Raw genomic sequence first — 22,618 nt, 5'->3', positions numbered from 1 at the left:
CTTTGCTGGTTGATACGGATTCTCTGATGCAGGGTTGCTTTTCTTTCTTGGAGCACTGCTTAGGCCAAGTGTCTTCCCAGCCACTCTGACATTCCTCAGCAGTTCATTTTCTTCTCACTCCCAGTGCAGCTTTGGTGGGAGCCGGTGTGGGGAGAGCTGCTGTCACATGCTCTGGCTCTTGAGCCCTGTACTTCAGTGCCTTGAGGAGTTGTCTGCCAAGATCTCTCCAAGTCTGACCTTTTCTTGGAGTACAGTTATTCCAGCATGCTTCACTCTTTATATCCGACCACAGAGTACCAGGTTCTCTGTCTGTGAACAAAAGCAAATTTTCCTAATTTCCATGTCTTTCAGAATGTCCCCTCCTAAAAAACCAAAGGGAATCAATGCTGCCCAGTCCTGCACCCTGCATCTACCCTGCATATTTTGTTACAAGTACCTAACTAGGTACTTGTAACAAACTAGGTATGTTAAGTGCTGGTTCTCAGTAGCTGACACCACTGAACCACTTATTCCATGTAGAGGGAAAACAAAAGACACAAATTTATGACAATCTGACCATGGCCACCTAAGGGAAGGTATAATTTTTAACTTCTAGCACAGTTTAAAGGACTGGGAAACAAAATCCAGACAAATGATTTTACAAAATGAGGCTCTGAGCTACAACGGTTTTAGGGCTGCCCTTCTCTCTCCTCTGTAGCCTCAGGCACTGAATTGCAGCTTGTCCATGCCTTTGGTTCATATCCTGGTTTTCTTCTGGCTCAAAATCATGGGTGTGGGGTTTTTTTGCTGGATTGTCCTTTTGTACCTGTCTTTTGCAGGCTGGCAAAACAACAGACAGAGCAGTTCTCCTTAGGACTCTGTAAATGCATGTTCATATTTCTCCTACCCCTCCCCCACATCTCCTCTCTCTCCCTCCCACCCCTTCCCGAATTCCATTAATATTTACAGAACAAGAGCCAGTACTCCAGCATTAGCCTCAAATTTAGAATGAGATTTTTCTGGCTCTATCTGCAGCTGATGCAGAAGACAACAGAGGTTAGAAATGCACTTTAAAAAAAAAAAGAACAAAAGGCCTTTTCATATCCCACACACTGAATGGATTGTGTTGGGTATAAATAAGCTTTCAAAGACCAGAGCATATGTAAAAAAATGTTATATGTATTGTTGTTGGAAGGCAGAGGAACATTTATATGCTTACTGACTACATTAAAAGTTCCTGAGCTTTAACTTATATAAGCTGATTTTTACCCTTGTCTCTTCAGAGTTTGTGGGGGATAAAAGAGTTCCCTTCTTCAACTTACTGGTTCATGTACACCATAAACAGTAAACCCAAAAAGTCTAACGAAGAGAAAGAGGGCCGTGTTGATAGTTACATGCCAGTAATGTACAAACTAAACATTTGTAAGGAGATAAATAAACAAACTTACCTTCAATCAACCAGTGAAGTTTTGCAAACATAAATTTCATAGGTGAACCGAGAAGTTGGGTGGAGAACTAAGAGAATGAAGAACCCAGATGAATTGCACTGTTTTCTTTGACCCAAGACTAAGTATTTTCTTTCATTTGCATTGTTAAGTGGATAGAATATGTTCTTAACCTTTATGAATTGACCTAAAAAAAGGTAAACATTTTGATTCTTCCAAACCGTTTTTATTTTCATGTTGTTTTATTAATTGTAAAGTATTTGCTGACTTTTGTAGTCTGCACGGGCACTTACTCCTCTGTGACCCCTTGCCATGATTGTTTCAAAGTTTCTTTTTCCCCTTTGTGTGGGGTTCTGGCTCCTGGTGACCTCAGCCAGTTGCCGGCAGACAACTTTTTTAACGGCGTGAAGTAATGGATTGTGTCCATCTGGTTGTGAGGCCAAGGGTTATTTCAGAGCACAGAACCTGATCTGCATTCTCTACACGGAGAAGGAGGTCATCCACATGTTCTGTGGAACGGGATTTGGCAAAGCAGTCGAGAGAAGCTGGCTCTGCAGTATCCATGTGCTGCTCTTCCTCTAAGGAATTGTGAGAACATATTTTAGCAAAGGATTCCTCAATCTATCCCATAGCCCAAAATACATAGACACAGAAAAAGTTAGTGGGTGTCGTTTTTTTCCATTCAGTATGGGTTCATTTATTCTTAAATTTCTTTCTTTCTTTCAAGCTATGCCCATCAGTCAGTCCTTTAGTCTAGAAGTTTGTGGTTTTTTTAGGGAAAGGCTCCCTTATTTTCTTCTCAGCTGTCTGGCATTAGAATTGGCTTATCTCACTTTTCTGATGAACCTACATTTTTCCAGATAGACGAAAACATAGTGGCTTATTTTTCAAAACTGAAACAGTTGGATTGCCTTTTTGTTTTACTGGGATAAGCATCCATGATGCTCTGGGGAATGGAGAATGATCTAAAATAAGCCTAGCTGTTTTTTGTTGTTTATCTGTTTCTTTTTGCATCTGTCTTAGTATTTATTGCTACCATCTGCGTTTCATTTCAGGTTGTCTAATGTCTTATTCTGCATGTTCTGTGCCTATTCTTTTTACATAGCCTTGGGCTGTAATATCACCATTTGCCTACAAGAGATCCATTTCTATCTGTAACAAAATGAATTGCATTCATCTGTGTAATTCATTTCTAATGAATGCCTTGCTCCTCATTAAACAGTGATTTACCTTTGTTTCCCTTCCCTACACTGTCAACACGAACCATTTTGAGGTCCTGTGGAGAGATGCTAATTTGAGAAAGCAAAAGTCAACGCAGCTAAGCACTCACAGGGGCCATCCTCATTGGCACTTTCAAAAATATTCACGGGACACTTCCTGAAATACAATTTGCAGGTGGATAAGAAAACTCAGAACGTTTTCTTATTCTTAAGGTTTCAGTGTACAAAGACAAGGCTTGGCAGTTTAAATGCCTTTCACCTTGTCAGTGTCGGGAACAGGTGAATCTTTTAAGACCTTGTCTGTTCTGCAGGAATTTTACATATCACAGGCACATTTGGGGACACTAAACTCTTGGTTCCCTGTCCCCTCCCTACCTTCTCAGGAATATTAAAATATTTCAATTCTTTTTTTTTTTTTTCAGAGTAACATTTTTAAATGGTTAATTTTGAGATACGTCAAAATGTTTCAGACTTCAAACTATTTCACTTCAATTTTTCAGTGAGACGCCAAAGTTAATATAACTGTTGCCTTTGTATGTCTAAAGGAAAAGGATTAGTACCATTAACTAATGAAATAGGGGTTGTATAGTAATTTTGTTACAGATTTGGTTCTTGTGCAACTTTTGTGCACTGCCCTTTCCAGCTCTCTAGCAGCATTCCCTTTTCCAGCCCTGCACTTTGCGGAACAGCAGAATCTGCTGTGTGTGCAAATAGATGTGTGCTGCTGACAGATGATGGTTAGAGCACAGGATGAATTACCAAGTTTATTTTCACTTTAACCCTTAGCAGAGTTTGAACTGCAGCAAAAGATGAGAACACTGTTAGTAAACATAATTTAAAGCAATACAAATGGTTTTCAGGAAGTTTTATTTACAGCCTCTGCAACTCTGGTGATGGTACAAGCCACTCATTGGCACTTCTTATCACATAAATTTAGCTTGGCATTTTTCAGTATTTATTCTGGTGTTGGGCCAGATTGATCCCTATCGGAACTGTAGAATTCTCAGTGGGCATCAGTTGACTTGGACCATGGATTAATTTGAATGTGGCATTATGAGGGGATTGGAGCACGGGAGGCTGGGGTTTTTTAATGGTCTTACCTAAGTCATATAGTATTTGGAAGTAAGAACACTGATTAATGTAACACAATTTTATTTTTAATATACATTTTAGAGGACAAAACTGACCTTGAGAACAGTGTGATGCAGAAGAAAATTAAAATCCCCAAACTCTCTCTCAATCACATAGAAGAAGCTGGGGAGGTTACAGATTATGGGGAAGAAGATGTGGAGCTTAGACACAGTAAGGTACTGAAGTCTTTCCGTTTTGGTTTTTCCCTTCCTTTCCTTTTTGTTTTTCTGTTTTGCAAGTGCTTGGGGCACATACAGACGTCTCAGCTTAAGAATTCCAGGCCTGCTTTTGATCCCCTTAAAATGCTGTGTTTGGTGAAATTGGGTCACACTGTGTGTGGGGGTGGGGTACGGGTTTTCAAAACCTGATGTAAGTGCAACTGAACATTTTCCTGTGTGTCCTGTCTGCACAGTTTAATTGCCATCTGAGATTTTTGGAACAATGCTCTTCCAGTTTGGCCCAGAAAACCTTAAGAGTCCCCAGTTCCATGACTGTGGAGCAGAGCTGTTCTCAGTGGCACTTGTGGCCTATTGCACGGTGCTTGTTTGGAACTGGAAGGGGTGCTCTGAGACTTCCCAACTACAGCAGTGGCCGAGAAGAAGAATTGATAGGACTGCATCTCTCCATTGTAACTGCCAGTTGCCTTTTTAGGTCCGGATGCCAGAAACTCACTATGGAAATGTATTTATTTTTTTTTTATATCAAATGATTTCTTTAAAAGTCTGCCAACCTCCAGAATAAAATACTGCTCTATGGCTTCATGTGTTTTGCAGCTGCAGGAATGATACTAGTACATTTCTTTATGGTGGGCCAGCTTTTTTTTTTTTTTTTTTTTTTTTTAATGTCTTTAGAACATGCAGCAGGCGTAGCATCAAATAACTTCGTTTTCTGCCACATTACTCTTGGATATTGTGGTATGGGAATTGATAGTGTCAGCTTCTCATCTCTAACCCATGAACTGCATTTGCTTTCCTTGCAGTCGCTTGGAAATTCAAATGCCTTTTGATATTTGGCCTGTAAAACTTAGTGACTTTACCCATACTGTCACATATTAATACCACTACTGAGGCCTAAGAGGTGTGATTTAATTTGTAGGGTTTGTGCAGGTGACTGAAGGTAAAATTCTGCTGAGAGTTCAAAGGACATGAAGCCTCTGCAATGCAGTATTAATATAGAAGGGATCAGTTGATAAGGGAGATGAGGCTGGATGATTATATTCGGTCTCCAGCTTCTGTTTTTGAATCCCTTTCAATGTTGCTGATAGTGTTAACTCAGTCTCTTGCATCAGGAAGTTGGGTGAATGCGCTGGAGGGATAGTCAGGGAAGGTTCTGTCTCCCAAAGTGTGGGAAGGACAAGCCCTCAATTCACAGAACAGCTTTGTGCCCTGTGCTGCTTTCATCTCTGATGTTATCACAGGTGACAAATGTAGCACACAGCTGATTTTTCCTCTTACTTACCAGAAAATCAGTTGCTGTCGGAAATCTGAATGTTAGGGGTAAACTTTAAAGAAAAAGAGATTTAGATCCACTTTTTTAAAAAAGAACTCTATGGGATCAAGTGACACTGAGTTTGTAAGTGTTGCAAAAAGGCCTTTAACTGCCTCAGAAGTTTGTACCTGCATTTAGCAAAATTACAATTACATGTTAGTTATGATGTATATTATAGCCACAAGGATCTGTTAGGCAAAACATTTTTGCAGAGTGTTTTTGGAAACCGGAAATATTAACCATTTCCAGGTCTGTAGAGTTTTTGATTTTATTACTTCTTACTGCTCTCCTAATTTATTTATTTTTTTTTCTTGTAACGTGCAGAGACAAGATGGGAGGAAACAAAGTGAAGGTACACACAAAAGCATTGAAGCAGTTGTTGCTCGCCTTGAAAAACAGAACGGGATGAGTCTCAGTAATACTTCCAGCCCTGAGGAGGCTTTTATGGAGACTACAGAAGGCATGAACAATATGGACGATGCTGTAGTTCCTCGGATTCTGTACGAAGAATTGCTGAGGAGTTACCAACAGCAACAGGAAGAAATGAGGCACATCCAACAGGAGCTGGAGAGAACGCGGAGACAGCTTGTGCAACAGGCAAAGAAGCTCAAAGAGTATGGGGCACTCGTGTCAGAAATGAAAGAGCTCAGAGACTTGAACAGGAGGCTCCAGGATGTACTGCTCCTAAGACTAGGTAGTGGTAAGTGCCGGACTTAAGTGGGACTAGTTTGAATGAATTTTGCAAGTGTGATCAATAGTAACGGAAACGTATTTGAAGAATAGCGGTGGTTGTTAAACTGGACATTGAATGTTAAAGGGGTTTTCTGCTGTGGCTGTACAATATGTGTTGAATTTGTATGCTATGTACGTCTGGGTTTTTCTTTAAAAAGTAGAGGTCTTTGTGCTGGTATGGCTGAATCAGAGTTCCATTTTAAGCAGCTGTATTTTAAAGAGTCTCTGACCTTCCGATATATGCTGAAAAAGTTAATAAAGCGTCATCTGCAAAATACACCAATATGTTCCAGTTTAAAAAGGAAAAAAAAGAAAAGGCACTGGAATGACTAGTTGGGCTAAAACTAATTTATTCTTTTCAGTTAGGGTTTTTGTTTATTGTTCTGTGACTATGTTACCATCCATTTTCTGACCCCTCTTCCCATTAGTAGCTTATTAGAATGTGATATATTCCTAAACTTCTTAGCAGTGGCTTTAAACAGCCATGCTATTTGAAAAAGAATGGAGTGTTAAAGAATAATTAAAAAAACTTTTTATATTAGTGTCCCGTTTATCAACACTTGTTACAAAATGCAGGTTTGTGTAATTTGGGTTTCAGTTTTAACTATCCTGAGTCAATTGCTCATTGTTTGGGTTTATAAGAATTATTTAAGCATTATGTTGGAATAAATGGGAAAAAAAGACAAAATAAAAAGTTCATCCTTTTCATTGAAGACGGTACCCTTGGAATACCTTCAGAATTTTTACTAATTACCTTTATTTGCTATTAGAATGTGGTACTGCTGTGTTGAAGATTTGCTCGGTGACTGAAACTTGGTTGAAATTTGTGCATCCGAACCTAGCATGCTGTTTCTTACGTCTGCCTTTGTGTACCTGGAAAGTTAATTTTTGCATGTAAATTGGATATTGGCTCTTCTCCTGTACTGGAACGAGTGCATGCAATCTGCATGTGGGTCTGAGTTACATTCACTACGAACCTGAACCTGGGAGAGCATGTGCCTGTGCTGTAGCATGTGTTGAGGTGTGCCCACAACTTTGGAGCCAAGTTCTTGGAGTATCCAGCTATTGGAACTGGGTGTTTGATTGTGAATGCTCATCATTGTTACACTGTGCATAATTAAAATGTCGTTACTTATTACAAACATTCTAGTTAACTTTTTAAATAAAACTAAATAGGCGAGGTTTCCACAGCCTGAAAAACGCAATGTGGTTGGCAGTAGATTCCACTGAGCTTTCTAAACTTTTCCTTGGATGGAAAGATGTTTCTTCATCTGCAAGTAGTTAGCTGGAATTTATGTGAATGGAGCACAAGCCAGATGTTGGTAGGCAATGGGGCTGAACAGCATAAAGTACCAATTTAGTTGGTAGACTTGACAGCAATTGGAGTGGTGAGACCAGCAGTGAAATGAAGACAGCTACTGAATTCTGTCTTGTTTCTTTCACTTTAAGAAAAAGGATGCATTTTTCTCTTAAGCCAAAAAAAGAAACTTTAGAAGAAAAAGGGGGGGGGGGAATAAAGAGGAAAAGAAACCCCAAAACCTCCTGGAAAAAATACTGAATCTTCTCTAAATATTGGGCATGGGTTTCAATTATATCAGTCTGGCACCTGCTTTACAACTGAAAATAAATCTCAATTACATTGGAGACAAGTTCTTTTAATTTAATCACATACCTGGACAAATATCAGCTATAGGTAATTCAAAAAAAAGAAATCTCTTGTTATTATTGGTAAGGAACTTTTCATGGTGACAAAGGTAGAGTTTGGCCCTGTGGGCTGTGTCCTTCACGGGGTTTGTATTTCCTAAGACTCTGTATTAACTGCTACTTACTCTGTTGCCTTTCCTTGTAGCCTCATTCACAGTAGAGAAACGACTGTGTTCTAGAAAGATCAATACAAAACTTATGAATAATTAGCAAGGGAGACATCTTCAGCACATTATAAATTGGAGAGTCTGATGGCAGTATGAAAAAGTGTTACTTTTAATCAAGAAATAGATACGTAAAGACTTTTTTAGTCTTCCTTTTCCATCTTACAAATGAGGTATGTTTGGGTATGTGAATAATCTCTGAAAATTGTTCCGAAAATAAATTACATCCTGAATTCATCTTCAGTTGCAGTGATCTCTTAAACCTAGAGTTTCAAATTACATGTAATTTATGTTACGCTGCACTTCTAGCAGGCTGGACTTAATGCAAACTAATTGCATTTCTGTTTCACCTTAGAGACTTCTGATTTCTTTGCATGAGATGACAGCTGGTTTGTGCTGATGAATTGCAGCTGTGGGAAATGCGTGCCTGTTGCCATTTTAAACCTGCAGATCAAATACAGAACAGCCTCTTGAGCTAAGGCTCAGTCAAGTAGTCAGTCTCCTAATTACCCATCAACGGTTTGATTTCAGTGAGGGGCTGGAAGTCAATGTGTTTAGATCTAGGCCTTCATCTCTGCTGCTAAACTTGAGCCACTCTGGTGGGAGGAGTGAGGTTCTTCATCTTCCACGTGGTGACACTGGATTGCTCTTTGTCATAAAAGAGCCTTGAAGGCGGATGTGGCCAATAGCAGTAGTGAAATCAGTACTGATCTGTGGAGATATGTTTAATCTTTATGGTTTTAGCGTGTTATTGCCCAAGAGATCACTTCCTGCAGGAGGCAGGCATTTGACCAGGGCTCTAGGGACCAAAACAGTGGAAAACTGTGATGACTGTTGTAGAAAAGGTTATGGTATCCCTCATTTGAGTTCCTGGAGGAACGTGGGCAGCCTTTTGCCTTGCCTGCTTTGGGATCAGGAAGCCCTGTGGTTGTAGACCTTTGCAGTTTATCACCTGAAAGCACACTAATTTGCCCTCTTTTTATCAATAGAGAGTGAGGTAGAGTATTAAATAAGTGAGTCTCCCCTGTAGGGACTTTAAACTGTCCTTGGATTGCAAAAGAATAATTTCAAAACCTTCTTAAAAAAAATTTGTCTCCATGGCAAGATCTGTGCAGTTTTCTCTGGCTGTATGTAGCCAGTAGTAGTGAAGTTTTACAGCAGTAATGCTTGGGTGGTGTTAGCTCCCTGATAAATACTTCATTTTCATGTTATATTGCTGAGCACTGGTGTTGCTCCAAAGTCAGGGAGTATATTCACGTTCATTCAGAAACACTGATTCATCAACACGTGCATACAGACCCTCAAGGTTTTAGTTTTAATCCCAGTTTAATTTCAGCCATCCAGTTTGCTGTGTCTTGGGACTGACACCAGAATAGGGAGAATGAAATGGGATTTATGTCTTGCCGCACATTAGGAATTACCGGTTTTCAGCTCTTCTAGATTTGTTTGGCTTTTCGACGTAAAAAAATAAATAAATTAAAAACCAACCAGAAAAAAAATGCCAAGGTTTCTGTCAAGTACAGGAAGTACCAATATTGCCACTCCTCAGACTCGTGTTGTTTTGTTTCAAATTCTGGTGGACCATGTGGAAAAATTTGCTACTTACAAATGTATATTGACCACTTTATCACTTAACTTATTTTTACTTTCTAACTAACTTTTCAGTAGCGTGTGGCCCAAGATGCATTTTAGAGGAAAAGAGATTGTGAAGGGAAACCTTCTAGTTCTTCATTCTGCATTTGAACTTGCTGGCCTCTCAGATATTATAAGAAAATTACAGTCAGGAGGAGAGAGATTTTGCAATAAAACATTTAATTCCTTCTTGTATTCTGAAAAATTGTCTTTTTTTTTTTCCTGATCCTTATTACATAAGTGCTAAGCCTTTAGATAGTGGTATGTATTTTTATATGTCCCATTCGTTATCTTTAAAACAAGATGCAGAGCACAAGAGCTACAGTAGAGAGGGGAAGCTTGGAGTGTGGTGTGTGGTAAATTGGGCACACAGCAGTCAGGCAGTAGTGCAGGTTGCGTGTCTAATTCACAGCATGCTGGGTTGAAAATGCAGTTCGGTGGTTGGTGAAAGTGGCTGTGAAAACTGCCTGGTTAGAGGCAGTTTCTGTTTGGCAATCAAAAATCAGAATATAAAAGAAGACCTTTTAAAGGCTTTCTCTTGGTGACTGCTAAGCAAGCAGTAAAGCATGAGTTGCAACAGAGGTTTTCTGAGCTGTGGTTATTGTGGACTTTAATCAGCTCTTTTTGTTGGGGAAACTCTGGAAACCAAATTGCAGCTGTGTCAATATATGACTATAAACAAAATAGTGAAAGACTCCTAAATAGCAAGTAGTAAAAGTGTTTAAACTGAAATAAACGTTTCCTGCTAGGAAGAAGGTGGTTGTACTTAGGTGTCTTCCTCAAAGTGACTTTCAAAGTGTAAGAAAACTCAAAATAGCCCTCTGTTGAAGAACGTTTTCTTAAAGTAACAGCTAAAAGATGACTTCTTAAGGTCACCCTGGCAATTACATCCCTGCGTCTGGTTGTTCAGGTGTGCCCATCCTGTGGGCAGGCTTTGGCTGCTTGAATCAATGCAGGTCTTTCCCCCAGTCGGAATCAGTTCAGCAGTCTCAAGTTTAGGAAGTTTAGTTTGTCTTGGCCATACCATTGTATTTTCATGGCAATAGAGGTGCTTACTAAGATGACAGTGAAATTATAATGCAGATGGGATGTTTTTGTGATTTCTCTGTTTGTGCCATGCTTGCACTGGGGCTGGCTCTTGAGACACTTTAGTTGGTGGCACTGCAGTGTAGGGTTGTCTGAGTTGCCAAGACAACTTTTAGTCGTTGCTGAGCGTTGAGTGGCAGCCAGCTGAGAACATTTAGCTGGGTATGTAGGTGTAGAATAAGCTATAGGATAAATGTCAAATGCTGACAACGGAGGAAGCACTGCTATCACTGTGTAATAATCCCTAAATGAAACTGCACAAAGTAGGAGGAATGAATGCTGTGCTTGTTCCAGGCACAGGAACTATTTAAGATCCGTGACTAAGACAGGAGTTCTGGTGCCAGCGTGACTTGCAGAGTGAGATCAATTCAGGGCTTGGTCTTTGTGCACAAACACAGGAGGGACCGTGATGGGTGACGGTGACCTGCTGATCGAGCTGTCGTTTGTTGAAGATGTCAGGGTTGGGCTGCAGAGTGGGGCAGTGCTCTCAGCACCAGCCTGGTCCGATACAGCACTTATGAGTGTGTGAGTTTATCCTTAGAGATCTTGGAAGTGGCACATTTTCCTGGTGTCCAGGGTCTAAGCTGGCAACTTTGCTGTGTTACCGAGCCATCGCCCCTGCCTGGAACTTCAGTGACTGCTGGAGCTTCTCGTGATCCTAGAGACAGACATCAAGGGACAAGGATAGGCTTGGGGCCATAGCCTAGACTTCTGGTGGAGCCACTGCAATGAATGGAATCATGAAATCCAGTTAATTGAAGTTATTTTAGTTCATTCTTCTGTCTTTTTAGGAATATTTTATAAATTTGATCTGAAAAAGAAAAGTCGATGACTGACAAAATAATTATCCTCCTTTGAAGCCTCAAACATATGCTGAGTAGTATTCCATTGTTTAATCTGTGCATAATTTTTGTTGATTACATTAAAAATAAAAATCAGCGTTGGATGGATTGGACAATCAAAATTCTAATTTATGTGGGGTTTTTAAACCTTTGATACTCTTTCTGTGCATGATACTTTAGCTTAAGTAGCCTGTTTCCTTTATAGCATTTCTGTAGATCCTCACTATTTTTTATATGCCTCTATTATATCTAAAGATATTTCAAATTTCAAATTTGTGGTTCTATGTGGATAATTTATGTAATTATCACAGTAAATTATGCAGGTTTCCATGCAACTATATAGCAATTCTTATCTGAAGAATTACTATTGTTGCTTTTGGTTTATAACTTCAGTGTCATTTTAACATTATTTCCTTAGTGTGTATTGAAGAAATATTACCCATATCTGTAATTGTCCTTATGCTTTAAGAATAAAGTTAAACATTTAAATTAAAATTAAACATTTTAATGTTTATAAAGCAGAGATACTCATCCTACTTTTATTTATTGATGTTCAGAAGTAGGATTTTGGTTTAGATTACTTCTAACTTTAAAGTGAACATGACTAATGTGTTATTTTATGCTAACCATGGGTGATGAAGGGATTGATTTCGTGTTCTCTGGGATAGCAGACAGCTCTCTTTTCTTAACTGTCTAGGACCTGCCATTGAGGTTGAAAAAGTAAAACCTGAGTCAATTGAGCCTGAGCCTGAGGTACAGAAGACCTTCAATGAGGAGGCAAATACATCAACGTACTATCCTGCCCCTGTTCCGGTAATGGACAAGTATATTCTCGAGAATGGAAAGGTATTTTATCTTAAATATAGCATGAATAATTTGCAAATGTCCATCAGGTGATTTTCTTGTGAAATTTTCATGATCTTGGGGGTTTTGCACAGCAGCAGCTTATAGAAGCTTCCTCAGTTTTCGTAAAGATGTGCTATGATGCTGAGAAAAATTGGGAAGTTACACAAATATGAACAACATGGAAAAATATCCTCAGTGGTGAGAGCACTGAATGCTGTGCAACACAAGGAATATAGTTATTAAATATGCATGCACAAGCAAATTGACTTAATCTTCAATTGGTGACATCCAGAAATACACCAAATATTGACCAAAGTCAGTAGCCCTCATTATAAAGTTACATTAGTCTATTTAACCAAAATACTTTTTCCTAAAAGGTTTTTAATGTTTGTAATGTGCTGTAGTCATATTGCAGAGAAGCCCTCATGTTTGTGTTGAAGTGGAGTCCAGGAGGTAATTATGAACCCTGGAATGGAATGGGCTCCCTTGAACCTGGTAGGAGCACTGCCACTGAGTTGAGCTGTTGTGGTGCTACTTTCCAGATACTTTATTACAAAGTTGATGAAGTACCATCTAGCTCTATTTTGCCAGAGAACTTTTCAGACTTCAGCTTGTTTAACACCTTGTCTGCTCATCTACCTAGGCCTGCTTTTATAGCTGTTGCCGTGATCATTAAATGAGCATTATGTTTCTTGTACAAAACTATATGTCCTTCAGAAATGCCTATGCAGGTCCTGTTTCTTGGTATATATGTGCATTTGGAACTATAATCTGAGAACCTTTAAGGAGGAAACATCCATTCCAGCTTTGCCATACAGTGGAATTACTGATGGAGTAGCATGAAATACTGCATTTTCAGATTTGTGTTGAGATTGACTGCACAAGTGTCTGTCCTTCCTGAAGATGAATTCAACATAATTGTTGAGGACAGAATGTATGTGAAAAATAGTAGAATCATGGCAGTTTGACAGGTATTTGCTTCAGATAGCTTTTCTTGCCTAATATATTTAAATATGTCATTTGCTTGTATATTTTGTGTATATTTGTGCAATGAACACTTAGGGTGCATTACTGTGCGAGTTTGGTTTACCTCCTTCTCTTCCACTTAAGTTCTGTGGGATAGGGCACGTCCTTTAATATTTGTATCCAGCTTTTCCTGCACCTTTTTTTCATCTGTCAGCTTCTTGGCACTTCTGTTGCTGAAGTTTTCTCTGTCTTTACAGATATTAATATCTCTTTGATTTTCTTTTTGTAATTTTGGGTCTTCGTTTGCCTGTTTACTGGGGCTACAGCCAGCTCAGATACCAGAAATGTGAACTGATAACGTCTTTAGAGTGTTGGAGGGTAGTTTTCTTCTGTTTTCCTTATTTATGGCTTTATTTCATTATTCCTTTATTGACATGTACCACTAGAGTAGTTGAAATACTTTTTTTACAAATCCTGCCCTTTGTGGCATCAGATTTGATCTGAGTAGGATTCTTTCAAAGCAGATAAATCTCTTCCCTCCAGAGGGAGAAAAGACTTACTGAAAAGGAGCCCATGGCATTCATTTAAAGAAAAGAAAGAAGAAGGAAAAAAAAATAAAAGAAGAAAAAAAAGAGTTCATCTTCTGAGAGACATTTTAGATCTATTGCAGATGTTAGCACAGTTCCAGTGGTGAGCATTGCTTTGAATTTGCTGTTGGCTCTGTTGCATTGTGCTTGAAGGTTGATCCTGCAGTTGCTGAAATTGGGAGTAAATTTCCCATTGATTTCATCAAGCCCAGAGTCTGGCCCATGGGGCAGCTCTTCCAGCAAGAAGGAAATGTCTTCTGAATCTGGAGTACAGTAAACTTCCCGTAGCTTTGGGATTAATAGGAAACAGTACTGGGCCTGTTGCACAGAGAGGTAAACTGAGACATGGACAGATTAAATTCCTTACCATAACAGTGCTAGAAATAGAAAAAGAGAGACGTGAGATTTCTGTGGCTGTGGCTGTCTGTCACATAGTTGCTGTTACCATAGGTGTTTCATACCAGCAATAATTTTTTTAATAAATGAAGCATGTTCAAAGAAGAGATGATCTGTCTAAACCATAAATATTAAAAATACTTCCTGTGACTTGTTCTTTTCTTTTAAGTAACTTCAAGCTAATGAATAATGTAGTAGCCTAAGAGACAAAATAATCTTTTGCAAAGGCAAACCCTAATTTTGGCCAAGAGGAATCAGATTTTTGATCAAATACAGCACTGTCTACAACTAATGTAGTACAGACATTCCAAAATTTGGTATGTCACAGCATTCCTGATCTTAGTTATTTTCTAAGTAACTTATAGTTGTTTTTCCAGATAACTTTTCCAAGATCAAACAAGAAATAACTGAATTGTGAGCGCAGATCTGCTCACTCCTGATTGAAGTTGTCTTACAAAATATGTAGAGAGTACCAAAAGGGGGAATTTTTTAAAAGCACTTAGGAAGAAGCTCAAAATGGAGAAGGGGAAAAAACAGGGGGTGTTGGTGTTGTGGTTATTACTAGTTTAATTTATGTCCATTACAAGATCTAAATACCATGCAGACTTGTGAAAAGCTTCTTAGAATCCCTTAGTGTAGGAGATTCTGCAGGAAAGGCAGCTTGCTTTACGGTTTTATGCTTTGAGGAAGGTAGAATTTTCAATTGCTTTTTATAACATAGCTGGTAGCCAAACCATTCATATTACTCTATTTAAGTTTTTAAACAACTAGTTGCTTTTGAAGGATGTCGTTGTAATAAAAAATTTCTTGAGGTTATAGCCCTTATTAATAATTAAAGCCGGTTTCCATTTAAAGGAAAAATGGTATCTGGTTGAATACAGGCAGTAAAATTATGGGTATATAAAATTTTACAGTAGCTTTGTCCAATTTTCATTGCATTTAATGGGACTTATGTGATACTGTTCAGATCTGTATGGGTAGCAGGCACAGTTTATGTAAAGCCACATGAAAGGAGTAAAACCACAGAAAACTAAGGGCAGACCAGTTAAGGGAAATGGAGTCTCCTGATGCAGTTTTGCAATAGGATTTTGTTCATGGGATTTTTTTTTTAATCCTTAAGTGGCAGTAAGTTTTTATTAAAGTGTTATAGGAAGGACCTCCATTGGACCAGATCTAATGAAACCTAGGTTTTGGATATACAGCAGTCTAATTGGTACATATTTTTAGTATGTTGCACTTTTACAGATTATCTGAAAGTAAGCGCAGTGAACTCTGATCGGCAGTTGGGATGCCTTGATCACGCCTTAGCTTGTTATGGGTGGTGAGCAAGTGTGTGTCCCACTGAATGAAGTTCATCACCATGTGAACAAAGCTTTCTGTGTGCAGAGGTAGTTCAGGGGTCTGCACTGTACTCCAGGAACTGCAGTATAGACATACAAGGTACAAAATATTCTGGTTCCACACGGGGCCAGCATGTGCACCCTGGCTGCACTTGTGTCAGACCTGTGCTGGTTACCTGTGGAGTTGTTTCCTCGCTGTTGCTGCACAGGGTCACGAATGTCAAGACTATTGGCTCAAACACAGAATGGCATCCTAAGGACAGTCAGTACTCAGATTCTTGTCCTGCATTGATCTTAAGACTGGAGCACTGGGAATCTTGTGGTAGAGACACGGAGTAGCCCTGTGGGAGTCGGCCCAGCACAGTCAGTGCTGAGCAAGGCTAATGAGCAAAACTAGGCTTGAGCATCTTCCTTTTGGAGACTCTACAAAAGCTTCACAATGCATTTCCCAGTACCCATGTAAGACCAGCACCTGAGCTACAAGCTCACCAAAATGAAAATGTACAAGGCTCCAACAATATCCACCCTCTGGATTATTAGAAGAGCTTTCAGTTCTTTTAACGCCTTAAAAGGAGAGAGCACAGGAGGAAAACTGCACACATTTTCTCTTTTATTGGTAAACTTCAGAAAATAAGAGTATTTGGCAAAAGTTTAAAGGGTAACAGTCAACCAAAATAAAGCAGGCCACAAAGCACTGACACAGCACATGCTAACCCATTCAGCTTAGCAAAATCCAGCCCATTTGGTCCTAAGTTACCCAAAATATCAAGAAAGGAGATTAGGAGAAAAAGAAGGAAAGACAGAGAGAAAAAGGGAATTACAGCTACCACCCCTGGATCCCCATGGTTGTTCAAACTTTATCTCCTGGACTCTTGTAGCTGGATCATCTGGGCTGGATCTGTTTGACTGACAGCTGCTCCAGAGTTGCCCAGTGAGTCTCACAGGGGTTGGGGTGTGGGACAGGGCATCACCTTACCTTCCCAAAATTTTACCTGTCCTTCCCCACACAACACACCACTTGAGTTGTTCCGAACCAATAATTAATATAATAATCCAGTGTCTCACACCATATTATCCTGCTTTACCACTTCAGTGAAATATCTCTACTTCCCATGGTTTGGATAATGGGAAGTTTATGATGTTGCAGCAGTGGGTCGTTGCCTGACCACAAAACAGTATTCATCTGGTACTTTGATGGCACGTGATAGACACCATGATAGAATTGGAAGCTTTACAAGGCTTCCAAACTCTCTTGGCTTATGTTGAAATTGGAGCTCTCAAAATCCATTCTCCCCTTTCAGTTACTTTAAACAATCAGGCTGAATTTTGCCAACTGGTACAGGATATGACTTAGGAAGTAGTTCCCTCTTTACTGCCTCTGAAATATGCTTTGAGTAAAATCTGTTTCAGTCGAAGGGAAGTGTTTCATCTTGCTCCTGAATTAGGCTGGTGCAAGTGCTTGGTTTATATGCTGTGCATAACTTTATAATACTGGATGTGTTCACTGTTTCCTTCTTCGATCTCTGTTCCTGACCACAGTCTTTCAGGAGACAGGTTATGTGGGGGGGAAAAGTAGTGATTACAAAAAGGAACTATATTATATATAGAGGTTGACTTGAACTCCCTGACCCACAAAGTTGGAGAAATTTCAGAGTTAGGCAAAGTGGATTTGTTCAGCCCTAATTACTGTTATTATAGTACCTAATATTAATGTTCCTACAGCACTTGGATACTGTTGTGTGCTACATACCATAGATAAGTTGTTATTATTACTACCTTCTAGGTCCATCTTGGCAGTGGAATTTGGGTAGATGAGGAGAAATGGCACCAGCTGCAAGTAACACAAGGAGATTCAAAGTATACAAAAAATCTAGCGGTTATGATTTGGGGAACAGATGTTCTCAAGAACAGAAGTGTCACAGGAGTTGCAACCAAAAAAAAGAAAGATGCCGTTCCCAAGCCACCTCTCTCACCTCACAAATTAAGCATTGTCAGAGGTAGGTTATTTGAAAACTTTTGCTTCCTGCTTTGGAGTTTAACCATTAATCACTGAGTTGAAAGATGCTTCTTTTCAGCTCATTTAAAATTAACTGATTAAAAACTGTAATTCAGACTGCTATTGCATTGTGAAGTGCATACATACCCAGGAAAAGTCAAACACATTGCAATAGCTGTGCACAGTGCAGGCCTTCACAGCTGAAGAGTTGTACATTGACTTCAGTAAGGTTCGAGGGGATCACCATTGCAGGGCAGGACTCTCAGCCTGGAGAACAATATGTTCTAGAATTCATTTATAACAGAATGATTTTTTTTTTAAATGCATATATTCCTTTTAACAAGACCGAGAGTAGCTTTACCACATTCTGTCATCCAGAATATAACCGGCTCTGGCATGAGGCACAGAAACCATTATAGCTGTGACTATAAAATACGTGTACCTTCAAAGGCAAGAAAGTATAGCTTTACCCTTTTAAGTGGAGGAAATGGAAATAGTAAAAATTAATTGCTACACTTGAATTGGAATTTGGACAGGAAGTGTAAATCGCTGACCTCATCTGGCAGGGAAAATTGCAATGACACTTTCAGTAACAAGCCTGAGTCCATGTATGTAGTTCTTTGAGAGAGAGAAGGCCTTCTCCCTTACTTAAAATAAATGGTGAATTTCAGTCCCTTTGTATCATCACGCCTGTGTTGCATCATTTCTGTCTCTCTTGGTATTTCAGGCTTCTCTTTAAGTTAGAACTGAGTTGGTTCCTCATGAAATACATACTGAAATTGGATTTGTAGGTTTTGTGTCCATACAAAATTGCAGTAGGGCTGAAAGAAATCTCCCTTTGATTGAGATTCATTATTCTGCATTTCCTGTTCTTAGTTGCTGTGTGCTCTTAACTGTGATCTTGTTAAGAGCTGTTGTAATCTGCCAAAGTGCCACGTTTGGGAGTAAAAAATATGATTCCTCTTTGAGTGTGTGCGTGTGTCTGTGTCTGTGTTGTGTGGGGGAAAATTGAAAACTTACCTTCGTACTGTCATCTTCCTTAGTTTGTAAGAAATGAGTAAAAGACGTAGATTCTTTTTACTAATCTGCTTCAGGAATTTAAGTGGAAGTGGAAGCTGTTCCATGCTGATTTTGTAGTTCTGGCTGGGGCCTTTAGGTGCAATCCTTACCCATGTAGCTGAGTAATGATGTACTGGCCACATAAGGAATCCACTCTGTGGCAGTGGCTGCCCTTGTCAGCTCCAGATGGAGACAGAATTGGTCACCCAGATGCACACTGACAAGCATACAGTAAAAAGGGGTTATTTTTCACTGGCCCATTGCAAACTGTTTTCTGGTTTCCCTGTTGCTCCTCAACACTGCTGGTGAGGTTGCTTCTGTGAGAATTTCCTCTTCTACTTCTGTCAGGGCCACTCTGTGTTGCTTGAGCCATTTAAATGACAACTTTCTTCTAACTCCCATTGTTTTGACTATGGTGAGTTTGGGAGTATGCTCCAACAGGCACATGGAGAGAGGCAGATGGGGCCCTTCCTTTCTTTTCTTCCCTACCTTTACCCTCACCAACAATTCAGCTCTTCCCTATTTCCTCGTTTTTCTATGTTTTCTGTCATACTTTTGCTTTCAACCTCAACCCTCATTTGAATTCTGCTGTTACATGCCCTGGTTTTCCATGTTCCTCTTTCCAGTGTTTCTTTCACCTTGTCTTTGGTTCCCATTTTGTTAGACTCAAGCCTGTACAGTCTGTGGCCAACGTTTTAGGTGGCAGGCTTCCTACGTTAGTGGGACTGGGTAGCTCATAACCATGAGTTTCCATGTTGTCGTGTCCTTTGCATTTGCGTCAGTGTTAGCAGGTCTTGCCCCACCATGGAGAAGAAAACAAAGGGAAAAAATTACTGGCAAGTGGAAAAATAGGTTAAGTGTGAGGAAGTTCAGGTTGCCATAGCCAGTGATTTGGATCAGGCATGACAGAAGGAAGTGAAACTCCCTGTTAGTCTTTGAGGTCTACTTGAATCTTTGGTCCATTCAGCAATACGAAGGGGTGTCTGTATGCTCCTCTAAAGCCAAAAGACAAGGAGTAGAAACCCCAAATCACTCTTTGGAGCCCCTAGGCCAGCATCCTTATATGAGTACTAAACTACTACTGTACCCCCTCATAGAAATGGAAGAGATGGAAGAAGAAAAACTGTGAGGATCATGGATCACTCTGGGTCACACTGACTTTAAGAATTACAGCTGATGAACGAGTTCAGTCAAGTGATTCTTTGCTTGACCTTGTGGCTAAACAAATAACACAGCCTGTCTCTCACTGGGAGTTCACCTTATGAGGTGTATCTACCACAACCCGGGAGTGTTGCTGAGGTTGTTGCAGGGCAAGCTTATGACCTGCAAACACACTGGGTTTCTTCAGATTCTCAGTGACGTGCCTCTTCTTAGGTGTTGCATTTCTAACCGTGGTTTACTGATGATCAGCATTTCAGCTATCAGGCTGTGTGCCGATTAATTTCACTTATTTTATATTCAGTACGTCTTACAACATAAAATTCACATTGCTTTAGATGTTCTCATCATTCTGTGGACACAGACTAACTTATTTAAAATAGGTTTTTGAACGACAGCATTAGCTGTTAATGTGTCTGATATCTCTATGGCTTCTTAAAAATCCCCACTGTGTAGTATATAATAAAGAAATGATAAAAAGTATGATGCATGAGCACTGTTATAAACCTTGTTAATGCAAAATAACCTTTTATAAAACTTCTCAGAGGTTTCCAAATGAACTACAAGGCATGCATAGTACTTAATTTTCGTAACTTTTTAATATGGTGCATTAGAAATGTTGTAAACCATGTTAATTAAGCAATAATCTCTATGGCTTTCTGTATATGAAGCAATAAATGGTTAGTGGAATAGATCACTAGGCAAAGCAGAACAGAGTTGGTTTAACCAATCTGGGAAGTCTGCACAACAGAATACATCATTCTGGTTATGAAAACAAAAAGAAAAACTCAAACCTGCCTGTCACAAAGGAGTTGTGTGTGTCGCACCACTTCAGATTTCAGTAACCTGTGCAGGATTCTGGCACCAAACTACCAACTCTGTGAAGAAAAATTGTCTCAACTTTCACTGCCCTCATGGCTTTTGCAGTTCTTACTGTTGCTTGCTTTTTGTATTCCAATTAAGTTCACAAAGTGTGTTGTTCAAGGAGCAAGGAGATGGCTCTTGTCCTGAATAATCTATTAATAAAAGCAAGATATGCCCAGGAACAGGGCATCCAATAAAGACAGAGACGTTAAAGAATGTGGGACAGATTTGAAAAGTAAAACAAATGGGTTAAAGTGTTCTCCCACTGGTTACTGCTTCTCTTCCTAACCAGTATTGTTTACATACTCTCCTAAAGGTGTGAAGGTAGGAGTGGCTCACCAGGAACTGTAGATAACAACAGTTCTGGTGAGACAGTTCACCTGGGAAAGGACTAAATCTGATGTGGAGATACAGGAAAATACAAGAGTTAAGCAGGCAACACTGACACTGTAAAAGGTTGGGTTTAGCCTTGTTTCTGTATAGAAGGCCTATTAATGTAGTCACAGCATAACTGGAAGTTTGTCATGCCAAAGATTCAAGCCTGGTGAAAAATGTTGAGTTTAACAAGATAGCCAGTGAATCAAGGAAAGCTTCTCTTGTCTTGCAACAAATATATCCTGTGCTTCCTCAGTGCTGTCTCTTGTGTAGTTAGCCCAACTCAGGGCTATAGTATTTTCTAAAAATATCCTAATGACTCTTTTCTTTTTTTTCTCCTCAGAATGTTTGTATGATAGAATAGCACAAGAAACTGTGGATGAAACTGAAATTGCACAGAGACTCTCCAAAGTCAACAAGTACATCTGTGAAAAAATCATGGATATCAATAAATCATGTAAAAATGAAGAAAGGAGGGAAATTGCAAAGTACAATTTGCAATAAATTTTGGATTTTTAATAAAGTCTTAGTGTTTTACTTAAGTGTTGTTTTTTGATTTGTGTGGCGTTTTTGCTGATGGCAGAAGCTGACTTGAAGCGTTGCTCTCTTCCTATAACTGATTCATTTTTTTGAGCGGTTCTGTCATGGTGTAAACTGCTTTTAAGTAATGTAAGATATACTGTAAGTTCACTCACAATGAAAAATGAATTTTCAAAGGTTTTTCCAGTGAGTTGCAGTTTGTTACCAGCAGTTCTGTACATAGGTTGTAATTCTGCAAACACCGACCCATTTGGCCTACGTTTAGTTTTACTGGAGTTGGTGGATCTAAACTGCAGTAAAGATCTGCTTAGAAGGAAGAACTGTACAAAATCCACTTTGCTATTGAAAAGGGGTTGATTGTATTTTAATAAGTGTTTTTCTGAACTGAAATTTTAATCGTTTGTTTTTAGAAATCTTTGTTTTGATCTCTAACAATATATTTGATCAAAAACACAGAACTCTTCTTTTTCACTTATTATCTTGTAGGTAGATCACCATTGCCGTCATAGTTAAAAAAAAATACAACCAATAAACAACAAAGAACTCAAAGCTGTAAGTTGTAAAATCATGATAATTTATTTTAATAAATAAATCTAAAAGCACTTCTTTTTTGGGCACCAAGACATTTTTCAGATTTCTGGTTGTGGTACAAAGCTCTTCAGTGTGTCCATATTACTGTTCTTGAAACACTCTCTTTTTACTGTATTTGTATTTTCAAACCATTTAAAAACTGCCACACTTGTGGCAAGATTATGTACAATAGAAAATTTAGTACCATTTTGTCTGGGTCCATAATTTAATAATGGACACTTTTAGTACAAATTTAAATTAAAAATAAAAATAATTTTCTACATTGAAGTTAGACTTGCAATGCAAAGTTATGAGGAATAATTTGTCATTTGAATTATGTCTTATCGTGTGTAAGTGAAAGAAAATAACCTGAGTTCCTTTTTTCATTAAGGATTTAGAGATAACTTAAGGTCTGGACTGATGAATTTTTAGGATTTTTTATATTACTGATATTGGTTAACCTTTAATGTATTTTACACATACAGGTGTGATTATTTA

The 22,618-nt window shown here is 39.0% G+C and overlaps 1 protein-coding gene across 2 annotated transcripts in view; it reads left to right on the top strand.

Moving 5' to 3' along the window:
- The window catches only part of BEND5 (BEN domain containing 5), a 570,403-nt gene extending 548,400 nt beyond the window's left edge, over positions 1-22,003 (top strand). For both annotated transcript variants that reach the window (XM_027724293.2, XM_027724295.2), the window contains 5 exons: positions 3,818-3,951; positions 5,588-5,963; positions 12,121-12,269; positions 17,342-17,555; positions 21,354-22,003. In XM_027724293.2, the coding sequence (XP_027580094.2) occupies positions 3,818-3,951; positions 5,588-5,963; positions 12,121-12,269; positions 17,342-17,555; positions 21,354-21,514 (1,034 nt within the window). In that variant the 3' untranslated portion in view covers positions 21,515-22,003. The remainder of the gene's footprint in view (positions 1-3,817; positions 3,952-5,587; positions 5,964-12,120; positions 12,270-17,341; positions 17,556-21,353) is intronic.
- The last annotated feature ends 615 nt before the right edge of the window (positions 22,004-22,618 follow it).

This window comes from Pipra filicauda, unplaced genomic scaffold (assembly GCF_003945595.2).
Source record: "Pipra filicauda isolate LSUMZ 115617 unplaced genomic scaffold, ASM394559v2 scaffold461_size746293_pilon, whole genome shotgun sequence".
Classification (NCBI taxonomy): domain Eukaryota; kingdom Metazoa; phylum Chordata; class Aves; order Passeriformes; family Pipridae; genus Pipra; species Pipra filicauda.
The sequence above is the reverse complement of the archived record's forward strand: the minus strand, read 5'-3'. Positions and strand labels throughout refer to the sequence as shown.